The sequence below is a fragment of the Sorex araneus genome, chromosome 4 (genome assembly GCF_027595985.1).
Source record: "Sorex araneus isolate mSorAra2 chromosome 4, mSorAra2.pri, whole genome shotgun sequence".
Lineage (NCBI taxonomy): Eukaryota > Metazoa > Chordata > Mammalia > Eulipotyphla > Soricidae > Sorex > Sorex araneus.
The window spans coordinates 100,493,818-100,519,749 of record NC_073305.1 but is presented as its reverse complement, the minus strand read 5'-3'; the positions used below and the strand labels follow the sequence as shown (position 1 = coordinate 100,519,749).

General features: G+C 36.6%; 1 protein-coding gene across 26 annotated transcripts in view; it reads right to left on the bottom strand.

The window, feature by feature from the left end:
* The window catches only part of RIMS1 (regulating synaptic membrane exocytosis 1), a 512,610-nt gene that overhangs the window by 272,733 nt on the left and 213,945 nt on the right, over nt 1-25,932 (bottom strand). For 24 of the 26 annotated variants that reach the window (XM_055136886.1, XM_055136888.1, XM_055136871.1 and 21 more), the window contains one exon: nt 542-755. In XM_055136886.1, coding sequence (XP_054992861.1) covers nt 542-755 — 214 coding nt within the window. The remainder of the gene's footprint in view (nt 1-541; nt 756-25,932) is intronic. The other 2 variants (XM_055136869.1, XM_055136875.1) reach the window with 1 other exon arrangement.

Below are 25,932 nucleotides of genomic sequence, written 5' to 3'. Positions count from 1 at the left end.
CAGAGGGTTTCCTGATATTCAAAAGTAGAATGCTGCTATTTAATATGATTTGGCAATTTATTTGGTGGTCTGGAAACATTTAAATTTTTTTTAAACCTTCCATAGAAAATCATGGAAAGACGCCCTGCCCCCGCCCACCAATGAACTGAACAGATAAACCAAATAAGGATATTCTGCTCAGAAATGAGGAGAGAACTCAAATGAGTGCACTGCATTTCTTAAATCCTGGAGGCTCAGGTTCAGCCCTACATTCCTCTGAAAATAAATGTACTCCCACAAGTTGTCAACTTTCCACAGGATTCCTTTATTAAACAGCATAAAGGGTAAGTATCCTTCTGTATTTTTTCTTCATCACTCCTCTGTAACTATGAGCCTTCAAAAAAAAACAGAAACAAAAAAACGGAGGAGGACCATATTAATATGTGCCCTGGGATTTTACCTAGGCATTAAGCATCTGAATTCCTGTTTGTCCTTCTCAGGAAGTACGCTGGGCTTTGAAGGTATTTAGAGTGGCCCTGCCCTTACTCTGATGGTTACTTACGTTGTTTGACCGCAGAGACACTCGGCCCCCACAGCGGGCGCAGAACTTGGTGCGGCAGTAGGAGCAGAGATGGCCACACCCATCAGCAAACTTGGTTTTATGACATATTCCACAAGTCGGGGCATCATCTTTGTGCTCGCCCTGGTAACGCCGTGCTTCTTCTCCTATTTTCCTCACTTGTTCCTTATAGCTTTCAAACTGTTGGTGCAATCTCCTGGGCAAAAAAGAATATGGTAGCAAACTAAGTAAATGATAGAAGACAAACTTTTTTTTTACTTTGCTAATTGTTAAACTGAAGGAAAGCATATGAGCAAATTTATCATATATTTACAGTGCTCAGGGCTTACTCCTGGCGCTGTGCACAGCAACCCTTCTGGTGCAGCTTAGGGGACCCTTATGTGTTGCCAAGAACTGAACCCAAAAGGGCTGCCTGCAAATGTGGCAAGCATCTTTCCTGCTATATTATCTCTCCGGTCTTACAAAGCCCATTTTCCAACTGCTTTTACCACCAGCGGTCAATTATGTATTCATATGCCCCCTAATGAATGCATACCAGATTTTTTTCTTGTAGCACTACACCTTAAACAAGCGAATTTTATATAACAATTTTTCCTGAAAGTGGAATTCATATAGCCACTTTAAGTCTCTGCTATTTGTAAACAAAGTGGCTTTGTAAGTACTTCAACTAGGAACTCAAAACCTTTGCATCTGTGTGTATGTAACTAATAAAAGCTTTATACAAAATATTTATCTTCAATATATACTCATAAATACCGTACTCTAAAACTTTTACTCTTATTCTAATATAAGTTTAACACTGATTATCATTTTGAAAACTTTGTCAAATTGATTTCAGAATGCACTATTTGAGCAAGAATGAATACTTAGAAAAATACTGCTTTAAGCTACCATGTTAGGATTTGTGTTCTCCAAAACAACCTTAATTCACACCATCATTTCTGGAACCTTTTATCTGGTATCATACATTTTATTTCATACTGCATACAGAATGTTACTTTAAATGTCATATTAGACCTACATAAAACCTTGGCAACACATATTCTAATCTAAACTTAAACCTTGCAGAGCACTGTTATCACTCCTTATTAATAATTTAATTCATATGATAGTGGGATACTTAGAGGCAGGGATGATTGCTCATATTTAGAGGCAGGGAGGATTGTTGAGAGGTCTAACACACCTCATGCTCTTCTGAGCACTGCAATGACCCTTTGTAGTCCAGGTGGTGGAGAAAAACCATGAGCACTATTTCCTGTCCCCAAGCTCCCCAGATCTACTTGGTAGGCTCAAAAAATTCATAGTAAATATGATTAAAGTATCCTCTCTTGACATTAGTCCAAATCTCTTGATCTTAAATTACCACAAACAAACCATTTGCTGTTCTGTATTGAATTCTATCACACCCAGTAAATCCCCAATGAAAGGATGCCTTGGTTTTGTAGATTAAAACTGAGAGCTGTCTCAGGCCTGGCAGTAGTCATTTGACTATTTCAACAAAAGAAAAACTCCTGGGAAATAGCTAATCAAATTTATCTGTGTATCTGTGCTACTTTGCTGGATGCAGGTATTCCCCAGGAAATGCTTACATGCATACAATTGTTAATTTTGGCAGTTAGCTTGATGCTTTCACCGAAAATACCTGTGGGGACTCTCTGAAAACAGAATCCCATAATGTCCAAGTACAATAATGCTTGAAGTATAAGGATTCCATTACAATTTCCATTTAAGAATAGCAACCCTTGAGCAGAATTTTAATAATTCCTGTTAAAATTCTACATTCCTTTTCTGCTTTGCCAACTGATACTTTTTCTATTTAATTGACATTAGACACACATTTTATCTAGCATATAACATAGTTCAGAATCTGGAATGTTTCATGAACAATTTTATTTAAAAAATAAATGAAATAAAATGTACAAAACTCAGAAAAGCAACTGGTGGATGGAGAAATCCACCTCCACAGTGTGATATTGTATGTATCTCTTCTCTTTGTATTTCATAGACAAGACCAATTAAAATCTCAGTAATGACAGAGAGCTGATTAATACAGTTAACAAGTTTTTAGATGAAAATGCACATAACTTCATAACAGATTAAACTTATTAAACTTGATACATACAGTATTTATTTATTCTATTCAATAATGGGAGAATCTACATTTTGTGCAGATATAAAAACTTTCCAATTCTGGGCTTCAGAAATACTGGAAATATTTTATTCATAAGCTAGGTCGTGGGTGTATGATATACACCTACCCATATTTTTTTTACTTTACATATATATTATATAATACTTATACTGTGAAGTAGTTCATATCTAAAAGGAAAAAATAACTCCTTCAGTTCTATTTCACTGAAAATAGAATAATAAATTTAAAATTAAATTATTTAAATTAATAAGTCTACAGTTGATCTTTTTTATGCAATCAAATTTTAAAAAGAGCGCATAAGTTTCTGAAAGAACTAATATTATTATACCTATTTTATCAATGCAGAAACAATTATTTTTTTTGTCTCAGGCTTTGCTTTTACTCTATATAAAGACATATGATTCTAAATTAATATTCCATCTTTTATTAGGTCCATGGAAAGCAGGACACTAAAGGTAGGTTCAGCTTGTGAATTAAAAAGTGTTTTAACTAAGGAGAGCATTAATGACTAGATGTTGCAAATATCTGATCATGGCTAAGTGATGTAATCAAAAAGAGCAAAAGTTCTACTGATAAAATCATGCCATGGAACTTTGACAGACAATTTAAGGCTGCTTGGTAATACTTTCATGCATTTTTTTAAGCTACTTTTTAGTAGTTAATTATATCCAAACTCACTTTTCTGAAACTCATGTCAAGCTATCATGTCCTACTGTAAGTCCAGAATACTATTTTCATTATTTGGGTAGCCATTCTCTAAATGCTCATGCAACTCTCTGAAAACTCAAACTGCAAAAGATGAACAGTAAAGTATAATTCCTTTTACACAAATAGTTGTTTAAATGATATTTTCAAAATTTTGTTTTGTTTGGGTTTTAGCCCACGTCTCACAATGCTTCGGGGTTACTCCTTGTTCTGCACTCAGGAGTCACTCCTGGAAGAGCTTAGTGGGCTATATGGGATGCCAGGGGTTGAACCTGGGTCAGCTGCATGCAGGGCAAACACCCTACCTGCTGCACTACCTAAGACTCCGGCGGCCCCTAAATGAGACTTCCTGATAGAGGTCTGAGGATGAAGATTTGAGATTTTCATTTTTCCATGAGACAAAGATCTGGTTGGGATGTTCTCTTTCAATCTTACTGAAAGTGTCAGAGAAATCCAGCCCATACAGTAGTCCCTAAAGAGGCCAGACTCTGGGATTCTTAGGAAAGGTATGCTAAGTAACCAAGAATCACTCTTTTGGGCTGTTTGCTATTTATTTATGTATGTATGTATGTATGTATGTATGTATTTATTTATACCATGTGACTACCAACGGTATCTTGCCACACAGCAGAGCTTGGCAAGGTACCCGTGGTGTATTTGATATGCCAAAAATAGTAACAAGTCTCACAGTGGAGACGTTACTGGTGCCCGCTTGAGCAAATTGATGAGCAACAGGATGACAGTGACAGTGATAGTGACAGTGACTATATGATTATATTTACTGTGATCATAATAGTATTGATGCTAATGTGTAATACATATAAGTACATCACACAACCACCAAAGTGCCCAGTACCTTCAACCACTCTCCTTATGTCTTCTCTGGTCTGCCAAATTATTTCCTCCCACCTCTCCCCACACTGGTTAATAATAAGTATTTTGTCATCTCTGGCCACAGATTGAACATCTCTGGACTCTGTCTAGTCCCTTACTTTGTCTCTCTAGATACCACCATTGAGTGAGACCAGGCAGTTTTTACCTTCTCCCTCTCTTTGGCAACTACTTCACTTCAAGTTCATGAGTCTATTCACAGATGCATCACATTGAACTCCACCAGGTACATCCTCCTGATCCCCAGCTCTTGAACCAGTTCTATGCCATCTCACCCTCCACTTCCAGACGTACTCACAGTTCATGGTTATACTACTGGTGTGGGTAACCCATTAGAGTGGAAAGAGAGAAGATAATTCATGCCATTTCTGTGGTCAGAAGAATTTTAGTTCTTCAAATCTCTTTATTAGAGTGTTCCTCTAACAGATAAAGTTCCCTTATTTTCACTGAAAATACCAATCCAATGTCCTATCAACCACTCCGATTTATTTTTCAGGGTGCTCCTTTTTACCAACAACCATAAATGAAACAAGAAAAGGAAAGAATAAAAGTAGGGATGGAGGAACAAAATCTACATCTTCAGAATCTACCTACTTTGTAACTTTCTGCAATGCGATAGAAACTGTCTTTTCAAAGCCAACCTTAACACCCTTTTCTCAATTCATATTCCCCTTACGTTATTCTGATATCTCACACTGTCAAGATGCTGTCTTTATAATAAAATACACCTTTAGAATCAGGATACTGGTATTGAAACTATAAGCAGCATATTTATTTTTATCTGCTGTCTTATTGCTTTAATCCATATTAAAAAAGTGACTGTTCTTTCACAAATTATACAGGCATGTATATTTTATTATGGTATTACAATAAATATGGAACTGAAAATATTAAACGTTTTTATGAATTTATATGTGCATTTCAACTTTAGAATTAATAATATATTCTTATTAACAAAGTTTTCTAAATATATAATAAAAAATCTCAAATTATTACATAGAAAAATGGAGAGCTCTATAAGTTAACAATGCTATCAAAAGAAAACCATTCATTGGTTTTGATTTTATTTATGGATTTGATGTCTTCCATAATTTTATGGCATAAAAACCACTGTATTACCTTAACACCTATACGCTCTATTACAGAAACTAAGATTCTATTTGCAATCAATTTATTTGGAGGAATAAAGACACATTTCAAAAATGACTGAATGCACAAAATGCTAAATATTTTAAACATGCAGAAAATAAATGTCTTATAAGTATAAAATAAATAATTCCAATATGGAAATTTTTAAAGCTATTTTTATCAATTAATGAGTGTTTGTTTATCACTTTCTATCATTAAGGTACACAGAATAATAATGAGTGGCTTGGAAATAGCAGAATTCAGACAAATATCAGGACAGCATTTTACTTTCTTTATTTTGCTTTTTATCTTCTTTTTTCCTCCTTTTATAATGAAGTGGTGAGAAGCTAAAATATAATTCCATTTTTCTTCTTTATTTACTTCTGTGCATTGGAGGCTAGCTTTTGTTAGAGGAGGCAAAGATGGAAGACAGTGCTTTGAAATTTTAAAGTTCTAAGTAGCTGATTCTGGAGGAAGCAGGGGGGATCTCATGAAGATGAATGGCCAGAAACCAATTTGCACATAGCACCCTAAGATCTATAATTACTTGTCGATATGTTTACATTGGCAGAAAAATTTGGGTAGTGCATCTATTGAGTATGGTCTCCATTTCACTTCTCAGACTTGGCTTCAAACACATAGAACAGTGCACCATCCAGGGATCTGAAGCTAGTGACATGGTGATTGAACCAAGAGAGTTCTCAGAATGGATTAAGAGTCTCCCAAAGACTGGGGGTATATCTACCAAACAAGACTGTGAGTCATAACTGTAATTAAATGTTCTGAAAACCTGATATACTTGCTCACTAAAATCCTAACATCTTAATCAATTGTTAAAAAAGTCACATTAATCTTAACACTAAAGCAAAAGCTTCTTGACACCATGGAATAGTCTACTTCAAAATTAAGTAATATGTAAATATAATATCAGTAGTCTGTGGCAACATATACCAAATGACAAAGAATATAAATAAACTTTAGCAAAAAATAATAATTTTGAATGAAATTAAGGAGGGGCTTTCTTTAGCTTACTGGGCAAAAATATCTTCTGAGATGAGGTGAAATTTGTATATTTCATGAAATAAAAAATAATAAACATATTAAAACAAAATTTTACAAAAATAAGATACTTGGAAGTCTTAATAGAAGTACAAAAGCAAAGAAATAGGAAACCATGATACATACATGAAATACTTATATGAATGCTCCCAAACTCCTCAGTAAAGCAGTGTGGAATCAAATTATCTTTACATATACTGCCATAGCAGGTCTGTTACTATTAGCATGTCAAAAATATTTTTCCCCTTTACGAGCATTTTCCAATGTACAGTTCATTTTCTGTTTTTTATTATTTTGGTTTGGGGGTCACATTTGGTGGTGGTCCTGGCTCTATGTTGTGGGATCACTTCTTGTGGTGTTTGGTGGGACCATTTGCTATATCAATGATTGAACTGGGGTCAAACACATGAAAAGGCAATCAAGTGCCTTACCTATCTCTTTAGCTCCATTTTGTGCTTTATAAATGTTTGTGATTATAAAGTTTGTAGTGTGCTCAGTATGTAGGCCTTGGATGTTAGAAAACAGGACATACAATGGAGATCTGTAATCTTATCCATTCAAAGATGATAGAAATAATCTAAAAATACTTTTTCTTGCCCTGTACATTTATTTTGAAATCATAATACTGGATTATATAATTATACAACTTTCTCATATGTCCACACAAACAACATGGTCATTTCAAATGGCCAATAATCACTAATCTTGAGGGAAAATGCCGCTTTGGACAATTTTTTAGTGAGGACTGATTAGCAGATGTTTTCTGTTTGATATTTACTTTGCCTAAGGAATTGGGGGAGAGGCTGTTTACATACAACAGTTCCATATACTTGGAATTTCTCCTTGGAATATATTCTTTAATTTTTTTTCCCTAACTTTAAACACTGGCTGGAGCAATAGCACAGCACAGGGGGTTGGGCATTTGCCTTGCACGTGGCCAACCTAGGTTCGATTCCTCCATCCCTCTCAGAGAGCCTGGCAAGCTACGAAGAGTATCTCGCCCACACGATAGAGCCTGGCAAGCTACCTGTGGCATGTTCTATATGCCAAAAACAGTAACAACAAGTCTCACAATGGAAATATTACTGGTGCCCGCTGGAGGAGATTGATGAGCAACAGGAAGACAGTGATACAGTGATACAATGATACTACCAGCAGATAAGTATGCTCATTATATGTGGTAATGAGTTATAATCCAACAATCATACATAACTGTCAAATGAAAACATTTGTAGTTAACAAATGGCTTTTTGGCCCCTATATGCAACTGTTCCAATTTTAGTTAATTTGCCTTTTCATTCTACTCTGTATCAAAGGAGCAGTAAAATTCCACTGCATTTTAATGGTGACTATTTTTTAATGATGCATAAAAATAGTGGTCCCTTGTATCAGAGTTAACTTGAAGATAATAAATATCACAGTCTTTCAAGCAATAAAAATATTAAATAGTGGAACTTGATGCAACAAACTCTTGGATGGAGGAAATGAATGGATTCTTAGTTTGAACTTCAGGAATGACTCCCCAAATAAAAGCAAAGAACCAGCTAAAGTTCCTCAGTTAATTAAGTGCAGATTCAAAGTCACTATCAAATGGCAGGCACTAGAATCCCTCCATTTGAGCTGACAGCCTCTGAACTGGAAGCCAGCATGCTGGAGCCACATTTAATCCAGTAAAGAGAAAGTACCTCTGTGTCCTTTCTGTGTTTCTCACAAATCCTTCTCACAGATCTTATGTCTATTGTATTTTCTACCGTTGTATCAAACATCCACACTCATTATCAAATAGTATAGGGCATATGCCTTGCACGCCGCCGACCCACGTTCGATTTCTCTGCCCCTCTCGGAGAGCCTGGCAAGATATTGAGAGTATTCTGCCCGCACGGCAGAGCTTGGCAAGCTACCCGTGGTGTATTTGATATGCCAAAACAGTAGCAGCAAGTCTCACAATGGAGATGTTACTGGTGCCCACTCCAGCAAATCGATGAGCAACAGGAAGACAATGCTACAGTGCTATAGTCTCAACTAGCATCAACTCAAATTTTAACAGCGTTTCAATCATATGATAACCACTGCTTCAGACCCTGGGAGTACAAAGGAAACAAATGAAATATAATAAAATACTTTATCTGTACTTTATCATAAATGGTTTTGGTAAATAGAAAATCATCCCTTTTTCCATATAGGTACATATCCTTTCAATTCCCTTATATTAGAGATTTCTTTTTCTTTTTAAATCTTACTGTGATTTGACCCTGATATATCAAGTGACTTATTTCATGAAATGTAACCTGAGTTATTTTACAAAGCTAAGGAAGGCTTGTTATTTAATATTATTGTTGACTTCACAAATATGTTTTTTGTTGTAGTTCTTTTTGGTGGGACAACTGTCTTAGTTAAAATGTATTGCTTTTAAAGTTATCCTTATTTCAAATGCAAGGTGAAGAATACACAATGAATATTTTTGAAGATAACTGTAACTACAAATTTATATGACTTGGGTGAAGTGACTTTTATAATAGTGTACCTTTCTTTTAATATTTAATTTCCTTTTGCAACTTGAATGATTACCAATTATTATAAAACTTTAACAATAATTCATCAATCTAAACTTACTTGAGTTAAATTTTCATTTAATACTGTTTAGTAATAAACCATTTCTAAATGTTAACACTCCTTAATAAGAAGCTTGAATTAATTTCTTCTGCAATTCTTGAGACTAAGTATTGGAATTTAAGAAATCTAGTTGTACATCTTGAAGCCAAATACTGCCCCACACTTCTTTGCTAGGCCTTGGGGTTACCATTTTGGAATCATGGGAGATTTTGAAAATTGTTGGATAATAATTTCTAAATTTTTATTTGATAAAATTCAGGCTATGCTTTATAATTCTATATTAATACTTAATCTGGTTGTGATACTCAAGTTTTATATTTCTAGTTTTCCATATAACTGATTCTTCACCAGAATATACTATTTTGAATATTCTGGTAAAGATATAAAGGAACACAAAACTTGTGCTTTGTGAGGAATGTTTCCTTGTTGCTATCAAATTTAGTATGCATACTTGTCAAAAAGTCAGTTCTTGGATTATCTAAAACTCTCTAATAAGGTGGTTGTGGATTCATTTAGTAATATGCATCCTTAGAGAGTTAGGTTACTGGTGAAGGTGCAGATTATCTGGTACTATGATAGAAAACTCATACAGCCCATTTAAATTAGAAAAAAGACATTTTCTCCACACTTAAAAAAACTGACTTGCACAAAAACAATCTTTACCACATAACTACATTTTTATCATAAATACAAAAATGTTGGCATTATTAATATGAAATGTCAAAAAAATTAACAGTAGCATAGAGGTGTGTGTGTGTGTGTGTGTGTGTGTGTCTGTGTGGTGGGATGGGGGGAGGAACGGGAGAGGATCATAAGCATGATGGAAGTAGTGAAGAGTGAGGGAAACAAGACCATAAATGCCTGAATGTGATCATGAAAATTTGTAAGTCCATAACTGTATATCACAATGATTCATTAAAATAAAAAAAATTAAAGCCACAAATGCCAACACTATTTCAAGCACATGACCTTAAGTACATTATTTTTTAAAAAGCAATAGAAAGTCAATATAGATAAATATATTTAATCTATATAGTGCATTATTTAAAACATAATTTGGTTAGTCACATTTATTACATGCAAGTGAATTTAGATTTTTAAGACATTCACAGGTGGTCAGCAGAGAAGGTAATGAATAGATGGTACACAGGAAAGTTTTAAGGAAGTGAAACTACTCTGTAAGATGCATGTATAGAGACATTATACATTTATCGAACACACATCATGAATCACACCAGGTGTGATCACTAATATAACCCAAGCTTTTGGATGATAATGATGTGATAGTCCAGTTTCATCAACTCTATCAACTAGCCACTATAGTAGAGACTGTAAAATATGGGGGAGTGTGCATAGGGGTAGGAAATATATAAGAAATCTGTACTTTCAATCTTACTGAGATTGTAAAACTCATCTAGAAGTTAAAGTCTTTAAAAGTTTGCGCTCAGAATGTTATATTAAATTATATAAAAATATATACGGATTTATAAAAGTTATAAAATTTTGGCCAGATATCAATTTACTGAAGTAGTGCAGATATTATTGAATAAGCTTTAATGACCACAGGTGAAAAAAAAATTTTTTTTTTAGATTTTTGTCTAAAATCCTTTCAGTGTACTTTTTATTTACTGAAAATATCCAGCAGATGGCAGTAGAGATTTTCATTTTTGTATTTAATTCTTTCATAGTTATTTAAACTAATTTTTCTTTAAAACATTTAATGTGTTAAAGAAAATTAGTAGAATCAGCAGGGGGTGTAGTTTATTAGAAAAAATGTGTTTTCAGAGGTGGCTGAAAATGAACAAGAGAAATTCATCAAGTGTTGCAATTTCTGTTCTTTTGTAGAACACCCTCAGCCTATATGCCCTTTCGCAAATTATGTATTAAGCATTTTGTTGTATATTTATCTTTTTGGTCCTCTATTTAGTGCTGTTAAAATGCAGTTCATACAATCAGCATCCCACAGTGTTCTGAAAGCATTGAGAGATGACACTTAGGAAAACATAAGAGCATAGCTGATGATTAGCTATTAGTGTTTTATAGCCTGTTTCTTCAGTCAAGCATTTATTTTTAATTCCGTTTTCAATTTACCATAGGAGGCCACTCCTTAGTAAGCATTAAATGAAGACATCTCAGGACACAGAGGCCCAATAGAACACATTTAAATTTTTACTCCACTTTATTTCCTAAGACAGATCTTCACTTTGCTTCGAATGTTTGTGGTATCTTATGTGCTTTGTGTATTAGAGTCCAGAAATACTGTTTCTAGATTATGGAACAATATCACTGCTTTCCAATGTTCAAAGCATATCAAAGGTCTAAAACTAAAAATCTGCCACAAGAGGGAATCATTTTAGTATTTTGAACAAACAGGTTATCTCATTCATAAGGTGTTCTTCAGGAAAATCAAGTAAAAGAGAAAAGACCATAAATTAATAAATTAGGAAAAATTTAAAGAGAAAAATAAAGGTTATTTTGTTTATTTCTGGTGGTTTTTTTTTGGGGGGGGGTAGGCATACTCAACAGTATTCTGGATTTATTCCTGGATCTATGCTCAGGAATCACTCTTTGCCAGCTGGGGATCCTTATGTGGTACCGGAGGTCAAAGCCAATTGGTTCAACCATGTGAAAGGTAAATACCCTACCCACTGTGCTATTGCTTGGGCCCCACTGTCATTGTCATTGTCACTGTCATCCTGTTGCTCATCGATTTGTTCGAGTGGGCACCAGTAATGTCTCCATTGTAAGACTTGTTGTTACTGTTTTTGGCATATCGAATATGCCATAGGTAGCTTGCCAGGTTCTGCCATGCCATGCGGGAGAGATACTCTCAGTAGCTTGCTGGGCTCTCCGAGAGGGGAGGAGGAATCGAACCCGGGTCAGCTGTGTGCAAGGCAAACGTGCTACTGGCTGTGCTATAAAGCTCTAGGCCAAGACAATTTATAAATTGTGTATAAGCCCTACAAAACCATTCTCTGTGTTTTTCACAAGAGAGAAGCCCATGCTGTCTTGAATGTGTAGCTCTCTCTCTTTCCCTCTCTTTCTCACTGACATTTCTAAATTTCAATAAATCATTTGTTTCACATACACAATAATTATAAAATGAATGTTCTAGCTCAGATTTCTAACAATAGCACCAATATATATCTTACAAATAATCTATTTTAAAATTGAAATTGGATACTTAAGGACTGAGAATTGATTCTAAAAATGTTTCCTTTTTTCTGTTTTTCTGCTTCGTGGGTCACAACTGACAATGCTCAAGGGTTACTTCTGGCTGTGCACTCAGGAATTAGTCCTGGCGGTGCTCAGAGGACAATATGGGATGCCAAGGATTGAACCCAGTTGTCACATGCCAGGTAAACACCCTACCCCCACGTACTAGTCCTTGAGCACCTATTTCTCTTTTTAAAGGCAGAGAAATAGGATCCCAGGGGCAGTTCACTAGAGGAGCACCTATTATGTAAGCAAGAGTTTGATTTTTGGCACTGCCCCAAGCAATTGTTACAATCCTGGGGCTGCAACATGATATGAAATCTCCAACTCACCACAACAAAGTTTGTTTGAATCACAACTAGAGTGTGTGGTCCCCAGTGAGCACTCCAGCTAAATTGGTGAGCACCACCACCAACTGTGGACTGAGTTCTGATGAGCACACACTCAAAGTGTGCACTTGTGTGACCTCTGGTCACCTCAATCACAAGAAGGAAAGGATGCAGGGGAAGCAGAGAAATACAGGTTCCTGGATTTACTTGCACAGTACATTGAATGTTAGACTTCAGAGAGTACAGGATTTTCTGAGTCCCTTTGGAATATATTTCAAGGCAAGTGACAAGATGTAATTTCCTTCCCATTATATTTGCTAATGGAGACAAATGTTTTCATCCTTTAATTAAAATATAGTGTTAATATGCATTTCAAACCTATCTTTACAAACAGGTGTTGTAAATAACTTTAGGTTTTTTACACACATCAAAGGCAGATCATAAAGTAGATGATTCTATTGTTTTTTAATTTATTTTATTGAATCACCATGAGATATAGTTACAATCTTTCATGTCTGAGTTACAATCACACAATGATCCAACAACCATCCCTCCACCAGTGCACATTCCCCACCACCAATATCCCCAGTATATCCCCACTTTCCCACCTCCCCCTGCCTGCATGGAAGACAATATTCCCCATACTCTTTCTCTACTTTTGGGCATTATATTTTGCAAAACAGATACTGAGATGTTGTCATGCTTGCTCCTTTATCTACTTTCAGCACACATCTTTCATCCTGACTGGTTCCTCCAACCATCAATTTCTTAATGATCCCTTCTCTATTAGTTTTACAAATGTAGAATTGAAAATTCCAGAGACTATCATATGAACTCTTAATTTATAGAAATGTGGAGACATTTTCTCTCTCCATGTGACCCAGAAATCTTATCACCATTTCATCAACTCCAGACAACTTATTGTATCCTCACTAGTTACTACCTAGAAATAATCAATTCTATTTTTAAGACTTACCATATTGTTATTTTTAGATACTAAAAAATGTGTCATAATCAGCTTTCACTAATCACAGTGCACACAAACATAGAAATAGTCCATTTTACTTTTCATAATATTGCATTATCTATGAGAAACTTTGAATAATATTAAGGTACTTTGAACTCCATTTAATTCAGCAGATTATGCCAGAAGCCTGGACAGAATATTGTGACGTTTTTGTCACTGTAACGACCCCAGAAAATTAAACATGATCTAATTACAACTCAAAATATGACCAAATTTGTAGAAACTGATCAAAAAGAGAATGCTTAGCTAAACCTGACATATGAGAACATCCTACATTGTTATATTTGCTACTTCTCTTGAGTTTTTAAAAATTCATATCTGACAAATGACCTTAATAACTGGGTATCATACTCCCTTGCCCAACTCAGCAACCTATGTATCAAGGTTGCTGAACAGACTATCAGTCAATACGTAGCATCCCATTGATCTGAAAGCTATTCAGGTCCACAGAGACACTTTACCGGTTTTAAGATAGAAATCCATTCCTCCCCTTCTCTTAAAGTTCTTTTACTCTTTGATCTTAATAGGGTTAAGTCTAGTCATTTAATTGAAGCACTGAAGATATCAGAATGAAGTCCACATGTCATCTGAGGACTTCGAATGTTAAGTAAAAAGTGGATAATACTGATTTCCCTGATATGAAAAATGTAATGAGGGTCTGGAGAGATAGTACAGTGGGTAGAGCACTTTTCTTGCATGCAGCCAACCCAGGCTGAGTCCCTCCAGGAATAATCCTTGAGTGCAGAGCCAGAAATAACTAACCCCTGAGCACTGCCAGGTGTGGCTACAAAACAAAAACAAAGGAAAAATAATATTAATGGGAGTGGAGTCAGGAAAGGCTTGACTGAGATGCTAGGGTCTGAATAGAGGCCTGAAAGAGAAGGAACACAGTCAAAAAGATCGGACTTGATAAAAGGAACTGCAAGGGGAAGACCTGCAGTGGGAGACTGAACAGAGGCCAGAGAAAGTGGGTCAGTGGGATTGGAGAGGAAAGGAGCCCTGGCAGTGGAGTGTTAAAATTGCTAAGGATATGAGTCGGCTTTTGCTCTGGGAACTGGAAGAGTTTGAATGAAGCAACTGGAAGAGTTTGCATGAAGATGTCCGGGTTTCTATTTGCACAGGGCTCTGCTTGCTACTATGATCTCACAGGAGTGAGTGGGTTTGAAAGAAGCTTAGAGAAGATAGAAGTCTGGAGGTTCTCCAGGATCATGGTGGACAGAAGCACTCAGGAACTTATTTCTTTTAACCGACTTGGAATCTGCTTAGTCCTGTGCAGGCAGGCATGCTTTTATTTTTCTGGCTGCAACATAGCATGTTTTTCCTTCGAGAGCTGATTCTGAGATTCCATTTTCTATCTTATGCTGTGCATTGTTTCTCATCACTAGAGATAGTTATTGCCAAAATCACACCAAGTGAGGAATGGGGAGCTTTCTTGGGTTGAATGACACCCACTAAAATGGTCCCTGAAGGAACTGCCAAATAACCAGAAGACGGTGTCACCGTATGATGACAGGATCTCAGAGTTTAAAATGTACAGACTTAATGGATGATCAATTAACATCAAGAAGAAGATACATCCAGGCCCTACCCAACTTTCAAAATCTGGCAATTACTAAGGCATGAAGGTGGACTGACTTAATACATTATATCACTTAAAATATGAGAAATTGTATTTATTTTATGTATTCTAGCGACAGTGGACAGTGTGTAAGCGACATGAATATACAGCGAGATCATGTCCTAGGTCAGTTTAGTCATGTCCCTTTTTCTTCCATTCTAGTATAAAATGCCGGCAATAGCAACTTTGGTACTCTTAGCACAAATCAAGTTAGGGATTGTGTTCAAAAGTTATTAGAATGTAGGTTAACCAGGGATAATCCTCATATTAAAAAGTGTGTTTAAACTAAGTTTTATAGAAGCTGTAATTTGATAATTGTAGAAACCTAAGCTATGGTGTTCTGGAAAAAAAATAAAAAGAACAAAAACTTCTTAAAACACATTAATCATTTTAGTATGAAGCACAAGTGTGTGTGTGTGTGTGGTGTGTATTAAATCTTGACAGCTGAGACAGGATATTGCAAAGCCTCGAGGTTTTCATTTTCATATGAGTTCTCCTGTGCAATGCTACAAATGTATATCTTGAAGGAAGGAATGGGAAATTGGTTCAGATACCAAAAAAAAGTACATATTTGTATAATGCCTTCTATCAGTTTAGTTTTGGTTAGGTTGGGTTTAATCTGCTTTAGCCTTACTTTGCTTATGTATAAAGAGAATGCTTCTAACTAATGAGGGGAGGAGGAGGATTCTCAGTAAGTGAGATACGGGAAACGGAACTGTGATGGAAGAAAAATAAGGAAGGCGCAGTGAGACTACAGGCAAAGGGAGAAGTAACATTTCATATTAATTACTCACATCTGAAACCTGGTGTGTACAGTATGTCTCCTGCCTAAAAATAATTTAAACAGCCTGGCTCAGAGCACCTCTAATTTGTCTCTGTGCACATCCTGCTGCTCACCTTTCTCTGGAATCTGCAAGAAGGCATTTTAGAGGCTTCTCCAACCATGCCATCCCAGCCTTCCCAGGTGATTAAGTTACAACATCCTGGCTTAATGCCAGAGGGCAAGTTACGGGGGCTTCTTGAAAGGGGGGTTGGGGGCTAGACAAGCTTTGCCTTGCACATGGCTAACCCGGTTTGATTGTCGGCATCCCACATTGTCCCTTGACTACCACCGGGAGTAATTCCTGAGTGCAGAGACAGAAGTTATGCTGGAGTGTCGCTAGGTTTGTTCAAAGCACAAATTAAAAAAGCAGAAAGGGGTGTTGTGCTGAGGGTGATTTAAAAAGCTGCACTGAGAATTTTCGATGCCATCTCACCTACACAAAGTATTACATTGTAAGTTTTTAAAGCTTACTCCATCTCTCCATCTTTTATGATTTGCTAGTTCTGGAGTATTACGCAGATTATTGAAACTCCTAAAAGCAAAGTGTTTGTGTCTCTCCAAAATTCAGATATTAAGGCATTAACTCCCAGTACTCTGGTATTTGGAGAAGAAGCCACTAGATCACTGGGGCTATGGAAAGTTATGAGAGCAGACACACACCCTGGGATTAGTGTCCTTCTAAGAAGATGAAGAGAGCCCAGAGCTCAAATTGTCAACACAATGTGGCACACAAGGGCAGCAGACTGAGCTGAGCACAGAAAATGATGACCAGTAGCGCTGTATAATATATTATCACTGTATCACTGTCATCCCGTTGTTCATCAATTTACTCATGCGGGCACCAATAACGTCTCTATTACACTCAGCCCTGAGATATTAGCAGCCTCTCCTTACTCGTCTTACCCAACAATTGGAGGCTCTTATAGGGTCAGGGGAATGAGACCTATCATTACTGTTTTTGGCATATCAAATATGCCACAGATAGCTGGCAGGCTCTGCCGTAAAATATAATATAGTATAGGCATATAATATTTGTTTTATAATATAATAAAATTTATTTATAATATAATCTCATTATATTATAATTAATGATAATTTAGTTAGATTATATTTAATACATCATCATATATGATACACTGGCAATGAATAATATAAAATTATTTTCATATTATCATATATGATACATTGGCAATGGATAATATAAAATTATTTTTATATTATTTTTAAAAATTAAAAAATTTGAAAGTTAAAAAAATTCACAAATTTTGTCAGTAAATATTTACCATTTTAAGAAATGTAGGTCATATATAGTTACACATTAACAAATATGTCACCCAATTATAAGAAACTTCAATAAGTGACTCTAAAATTAGTTTGGCAGTATACCACAATATTTAAGGGCAAGTAAGATTTTTTTTTCAATCGTTGGTTGCTAATCTTATTTAAAAATAACCATTTCACTTCTTTTAGCTTCTATAAAAATCTAGTCTAAAAAGATTAGCCATTATGGTAGCATTTTATAAAACAAACCATATCAATTTACACAAATGAATGTGGTCAGAGTTCTTGGTGAGCTACAGACCATTTGGATATTTGTATTGTGGGAACTCATGGAAAGAATTTCCAAAGAAGCAATGATATGGTTCATAAGGGTCTCATAAATATCCTATTTTTATTCTTCTATTTTTAGTTAAGCAGAAAAGTAATTTTTTGACCTCATTAAGGTTGATATGTCAGACTGGAATTCCTTCAGATCAGATTCCATATAAAATATTAAAAATTAAATTCACTATTACAAAAACATGATATAAAGTAACACTCTTTGTTTCAAAGGATACTATGAATTTCTACTTAATATAATTTCTGAATATACATATTTTGAAAGGATTGTCTTTAATCTTAAGTTTTACTAGAATATCACTGAACAACCTCACTTACACAATTTATGCCCAGAACTCAATTTGTATCCTGGAAAATATTTACCATTCACAGACATAAAAAACATACTTTTATTACCTATAAACATCTCAAGATGAGGGTAAGTCAACAAATAAAATGCTTTACTCTAATGATGTTCAACAAATAATTTTCATTTTGTTTAGCTTTTAAACAAAGGTAAACGAAATAAAAGACAATTATGAGTGCCAGCCATGTAAGAAACTCAATTTATGTGAATGAAAGTCCCTCATTGGTACTTTTCTCATGATTCTTCTCAGTAAATCTGGAGAAGGAACAACAAATTTATTGGCCAAGGAAGAGTATGTCAGGATATACTCCCCTGCTCCTCCATTTGTTAGAAAGGTTAAGTGCATAACAGTTCTTAACCTTAATTTTATTTATTTATTTATTTATTTATTTATTTATTTATTTATTTTCTTGCTTTTTGGGTCACACCCAGCGATACACAGGGGTTACTCCTGGCTTTGCACTCAGGAATTACCCCGGCAGTGCTTTGGGGACCATATGGGATGCTGGGAATTGAGCCCAGGTTGGCCGAATGCAAGGCAAACGCCCTACCCGCTGTGCTATCACTCAAGCCCCTTAACCTTAATTTTATTATGGAACCTTTGGCAGTCTATGAATCCCTTCTCTTATCAATATTTACAAGCATAGATTGTAACATGTATAAAGAGAAAGGGCTGGAATGATATTACATTAGGTTGGGCACTTGCTCTGCCTGTGACTGACTAGGTTCCATTCCCAGCACCAGGTATGGTTCCCTGTACCTGCCAGGAATAATATCAGAGCACAGAGCCAGGAGTAAGCCCTAAACACTGCTGGGTGTAGCCCCTGAACAATGAGAAAAATAAGTAAGAAAAATTGTGTTGAAAAAGTTAATGTGAATTAAAAATTATGGTGTAAAAGTATGTCATCAATTTAATTTGTTGGTCACACGTTTTGAAAAGCAAACAATGGGTTATAATATACAGATGCTTATTTTATGATTAAATACAACTACCTGAAAGGTAAGACTAAAAAAATTTATACAATTAGTTACAGGAAGTAACAGGTGTCCAGGAATGACTTACAGAGAACAAGCCTGAATAGAAAAAAATCCCCAGACTTCTTGCTTACTGGATTCGATCTGGTTGATCACCACTCTAGGTGACCAGGGACACACTCCTGTTTTGACAGTCATTTGAACTGAACACCAGAGTTAATTTACTTCCCTTTGTGAAATTCATTATGGTATTTTTCAAGATTGAGAGACAATAACTATTCAGTATTTAATTTCATGAGGAAAAAAAATAGCTAAGAACTAAGTCTGATCATCTGGCTCTAGATATCAAAATCTATCATTTGGCATGAGAAGCATGTTTCTCTCTACTGAGTTTTTGGCTTGTATTTTTAATTCATCTCAGTGGAAAAATTCATGTTGCATTCAGTGCTTTTCTCTTTTCTCTGCTAAGCAATGAATCTCAGTTTTAACCTTCAAGTATTTGTTCTGATTTCACTGAGATAAGTGTTTAGCTCTGGCAAGGATATGATTTGCATTTTATTTGTATGAAGAGCCAATACTGATTCGCACAAGAAGAGACGTTTAGAAAGACAAGAGTTGAGACACAAAGGATGAAATTTCCAGTTTAAATTCTGCAGGTGCTAAAAAATGAAAACAAAAACAAAATGGAATGGATGACAAAAATACAAACGCTGCCCAAGAAAGGAGGCCAGAGATACTGCTGTGTACGTCAGAGGATTTTCTTAAGGGATGGGAATCTAAACATCCTTCTAAAAACCCCAAAGAGTTTCTTCATTGATTCTTCCCTCTTCAAGTTTGTAAAACAATAACTAATACCTTATGTTTTTAATGACCAGAGACAATATATATCTACATATGTTTATATATATACTTAAATATGTATTTAAATCTACACTTGTTTCCTTGTCAATATGGGAGATATACCTATTGTTTTTTACAAAGTTACTTCAAACAAGTAGAATAATGTAGATGTTCAATACATATTTGTTCAACGAGTGTTGATGAGTTCTATTAAGATGGAGGGAGGTAAGTCAATAAATTTCCAATAAATATCCTCAGGTTGAATGACCCAAGAACTAAGATATTATAGAAAGGTGCTGATATTGATTTATTCTTATTTAGAGGCTAGAAGCAAATTGAGGGCAGTAATTTTTACTTTTTTTATTTTTGCAAATCCTTACACTGTATTGTGGCTTCTCATAGTAGGTGCTCCTTAAGTGCTAAATGAATAATGAATGAATTGCTGTGCCAGCAAATCTTTTTCTTTCCTTCTCCCCATCATACAACTCTGCTACTTGACCTCTTTTTAAATTGATATTTGATCAGGCTGTTCTTATAACCTAGAGCTTTTGTCTTCTTTTACACCTATCCAAATGAAATCTAATCATTAACACTGTGTTTAGAGCCCATCCCCTGATTAAAGTTTGTACTGATCACACCCTCTGTGAATGGCTATACAATTTTAGTTTGCACCATTCATCATGATGTTTTATATGCTTTGTCTTATTTGCAGAGTTCCTTTGTTTACCCCAAGTCACATCATAAATTCCTTTGTATTCTTCTCAATTATAAACAGAATGTTATACAAATTGTCAGTGTTCAACAAATGCACAATGAATATAAAAAATGTATGGATGACATTACGGAATTATTCTCTGTGACATTTGGAATTGTGAGAGAGTTTACATGTACTTTAATCTAAAATTCATTCTAATCCTTAAATCCCACCAACAATATCCAGAGTCAGATTTCTTCTAGGCTTTAACCACACCTTTCTGGAAAATTAAGGAATCACCTTGTAAAGAACATGATTCTGTACTTGGAAATGATTAGTTTGGGAACTTGTTTATATTGAGATTAGTATGCCTGTACTCTTTACCTCATAACTAGCTTCATGTCTTGGCTCATACAAAATAAACCTAATCCTTTTCCCACATGACATTCATCCAAATATTTGAAAAGTGTGCTCTGCTATGTACCCTCAGAGTCTCCTCTTCTTCAGACCAAGTCATTTATCATTTGGCATGATTTTGTATCTCATTATCTAAACAATTCCCCTGAATTACTTCAGATACCTACTTCGTGCTGAACGTAGGACACCCCAACTAGAGATAAATTATTTTGGTGCAATTTTATTATTCCTTACATTATAAGCTATAGATATATTTATAGGTCTGTATCACATTTTATTTTAAATAGTCACAACTATACAATTGACATCTATTGGAATTTATTGTCAACTGCAACTCCTATGTAATTTTTATCTGTCTAGAAGCTAAATTGCTCATATGTTTGTGAGTTGATATTTTTAGGGGGGGCTGAAGGGTGGGGATGTGGGATGTAGGTCAATATGTAGAAATTTATAATCTCGGGGGCTGGAGAGATAGCACAGCGGGTAGGGCGTTTGCCTTGCACGCAGCCGACCCGGGTTCAAATCCCAGCATCCCATATGGTCCCCTGAGCACGGCCAGGGGTAATTCCTGAGTGCAGAGCCAGGAGTAACCCCTGTGCATTGCCAGGTGTGACCCAAAAAGCAAAAAAAAAAAAAAAAAAAAAAAAAAAAGAAATTTATAATCTCAAATCTTACTTATTTGGTAAATTTGGCCTATCTCCCAATAGCACAAATATTCTTTAGACTATACTAGCTCTTCTAACACTATTTCTCCAAAATCCGTATATCAAGAAATAGGTAATAAATATTCTCTTTCTATCACTATCCTTTCTTATAAAGGGCAAGATAGCAAATACTTAAATTTTATAGGTTATACAATCACTGTCTTGACAATTCAACCTTGATGTTGTAGCAAGAAAGGCATCACAGATAATACAAAACAAAGGCAGGTAGCTGTGTTCCAGTGAAATTGTATTTGTACAAAATAAAGTCTAAATCAGTAGTTTTTAACCTCCTCTGCCTGTGTTAAAGCATTGGTCTTTGGACTGGTGGTTAAGAAAGTATGATTTATGTTTCATGTGATCTCTATTTAGGACTGGAGCAATAGCACAGGGGGTAGGGTGTTTTCCTTGCATGCGGCTGACCCAGGTTTGATTCCTCCATCCCTCTCGGAGAGCCCGGCAAGCTACCAATAGTATCTCACCCACACAGCAGAGCCTGGCAAGCTACCCATGGCATATTCAATATGCCAAAAACAGTAACAACAAGTCTCACAATGGAGACGCTATTGGTGCCCACTCAAGAAAATTGACGAGCAACGGGATGACAGTGCTACAGTGCAGTGCTACAGTGTTCTCTGTTTATTGTAAAACCTTCTTCTTCTGATTTTCTTCAATGATAAAGAACTGAAAGGTTCAATCATAATGAAATAAAGGGTGGAGACTGGAAATGGTCCATGTATATAATTTTATGTATGTTAACCACTGATGTAAATCATTATAGGCTTTTGTCAAAGCCTTTTGACATAAACCAAGAAACTCATCAGCAAGTGATTTCTTTTTAAGTAGGACATAGCAATAAAATAGATTAAAGAACATTTATAATCATAAAAGTTAGTGGTCTATACAACAAAAATATTTTTCTGTGGATCAGAAGAATGATTCATAAATATGTATATTGAAAATCACATTTTTTTGGTTAACAGGAAATTTTTATTTCTTTTGAAGCACACCTTTATTGTTTTTATGATGCAATACTACTAATCTGTTAGTAGACAAGGGCAATATAATAAATTCCCTTAGTACCTGTTACAATAAATCTACTTATAGTTATACTTTAGCACTTGTAGTCCCGTTGATCTTCGATTTGCTCAAGCGGGTGCCAGTAACATCTCCATTTGTCCCTGTCGCGAGCTAGTGTAGCCCAATGATACCTGCTCACTCCAGGAACAGAAAGAGCCTCAAATCGTTCACTCAGAGATTTGAAGGAGAAATCTGACCATCTAGTTGGTAGGCGGGCACGAGGTCTTCTGACGTCCCGTGGAATCCAGTCTGTAACAGCTCTAGTACAATGGTCGTCTCTGACTGGCCCATCTGATTTTTGATGCCTTGGCAAACGAGACAGCATCCCTGATTTTTGACCATCAACAGAGGTCAGAACTCCGTATTCCTTCTCTCACTTGAGTGAGACATGATATTCCCAGCATAGCTCTTTCGATTCCTCTTTGATATACCCTAATAGCATTCTCATCCTGCTTGCTTAGGGCCCAGGTCTCTGAGGCATATGTTAGTGCTGGAAGCACGGTGGAATCGAAAAGATGTGCCCGGAGTCGGAGGTTCTTCATTCTCTTAACCACCTCTTCGACGCTTTTGAAGGCATTCCACACTGCTCTCTTCCTCCTGTGCAGTTCTGGCACCAAGTCATTCCTCATGTTGATTTCTCAACCCAGGTACACATAACTGCTGTATTCAGAGATGTTCATTCCATTGAGAGCAAATGGAGCTTCAGGGACCAGTTCGTTTTTCATGAACATCGTCTTGTTGATTCAGCTGCAATCCGACCTTTCCACACTCTCGGTTGAAGTCAGCCAGCATTTGTGCCACTTGGCTAATGTTTGGCTTTATGAGAACGATGTCATCAGCGAAGCAGAGGGGGTGTAATTGCCGACCGTCTATCTTCACTCCCATTCCTTCCCATTCCAGTCATCGCATGATGTTCTCAAGGGCAGCACTGCAGAGTTTCGGTGAAATGGTATCACCTTGCCGCACCCCTCTCTTTATATCAATGATTACTTCCTTGTAGAATGGTGAGATCGCGGAGGATTTTTATATACTGATTTTGAACGCCCTGTTTGACCAAGGTTTGGGTCACTGCCTCAGTCTCAACAGAATCAAAGGCCTTCTTTAAGATGATGAATGTTAGACAAAGCGGCATCTTGAACTCTCGCGAAACTTCAATGAGTTTGGTCACTGTCTGGATATGGTCTATTGTGCTGAATCCTCTTCGGAACCTGGCTTGCTCGCATGGTTGTCCTTTGTCTAGTGCTCTGCCTATTTTATTCAGGATGACACAAGTGAAAAACTTGTAGACGACAGACAACAGGCAGATTGGGTGATAGCTTCTGATGTCGTGGATGTCTCCCTCTTGTAGAACAGAACGGTCTTACTGGTTTTCCCCTGGGATGGAACCTTGCATTAGACAGGTAGTGTGTGAAGAGTTGGGCCAGTGTATTGAAGAGTACTGGCGGCAGATTCTTCAGGTGTTCGGGTCTGACCTTGTCCGGACCAGGTGCTGTTCGCGTCTTTACCAGTGAAATGGCGAACGTTGGGAATGACATATTCATCCTGTGGAATTTGGTATGTGGGCAGGTGGACATGGCTGTCAAAGAGATCAGAGTAGAAGTCGTGAATAATTTTCTCCATTGCCTTTCTCGAGGATGTGATAGATCCATCGGGACGTCGGAGGGCAGTCATCTTGGTCTTGTAGTTGGCGAAGGACAGGTGAGCATTGTGAATACTTTTTCTGGCTTCTGCTGCACTGGCCAACACTGCTCTTTTCTCTTTGAGGTCTTCCTTTATCGCATCTCTGCACAGCTTTGTGAGCTCGGATGTTATCTTGTCACTGGAGAAGAATTGTTCCTCGGAACATGCGACAACAGAGGTATTGGTGGCGTTGGTGTCCTTGTCAACACGAACTTGGCCATGAGCATCGATTCATTTGAAGGCCTAACAACCCGAATTGGATGATTACGCTTGAATAGATGTGTCTCACTGCCTGCAGTTTCTATCTTTATTGTCTACACACCAACTTCCAACTACGATGAAGAAGAAATTGAGAGGTTCAACATGGAACTGGAGAAGTTCTATAAAGAAGTCCACACCTTCTACAAGATCACTGTTGATGATTTTAATGCCAAGATAGGTCCGAGAAGGTCGCCCCAAGAACTCCACATTGGGACACATGGCCTAGAATGGAACGATCAGGGTGAGAGACTATATGAATTCATCATGTTGACCAAGACCATCCATGGTAACTCACAGTTCCAGAAGGCCGAATCTAAACGCTGGACATCGGAGTCTCCCGGTGGACAGTTCCACAATGAAATTGACCACATCATATTCAATCGAAAATTTTGCCTGACCAATGTCGCTGTTGTCCCAAAATTCCAAACGGGATCGGGCCACCATGTCCTTCATGCGAAATTCTACTTCACAGAGTGGAGAGAAAAGTCTGCAAAATTTAAGACTAAGAAGACAACTCCCAGAATGACCACCAATAGGGAGCTCTTTGGCACTATTGCAGCAATGTGGGAAGATGCTGTCCTTGACAACATCGACGAGGAATGACGAGGAATACGAGTGGTTCAGCACCTCCATGTCTGTGCGAAGAATGCTGAGAGTGAGAAAGCCACAAACAGACGCCTGTCTTTGGAAACTCTCGAGCTCATTCATCAAGTGGGTTGGTGTGAGCCTCAGGCAACCACAAGCTAACGTCTGAGCTCACTTTAGCACACAGCATTTAATAGATGTTCTTATTCTCTTCAAGAGCTGAAACGATAGCACACTGAGTAGGGCATTTGCCTTGCACACGGCTGACCTGGGTTCAATTCCTCTGCCCCTCTCCGAGAGCCTGGCAAGCTACGGAGAGTATCCCGCCTGTATGGAAGAGCCCCTGGAAGGCTACCTGTGGTGTATTTGATGTGCCAAAAACAGTAACAAATCTCACAATGGAGACGTTACTTGTGCCCGCTCAAGCAAATCGATGAGCAACGGGATGACAGTGACAGTGATAGTTAGACTTGTCAAAATTAATTATTACAATGCCATTTATTATAATGTCAACCTCAGTTGGTTAAAGGTTCTGAAGTATTGATATGACTGTATTATTCACAATCAGCTATTACTAAGTATTGATAAATAGAAAGTAATTAAAATAATTTAC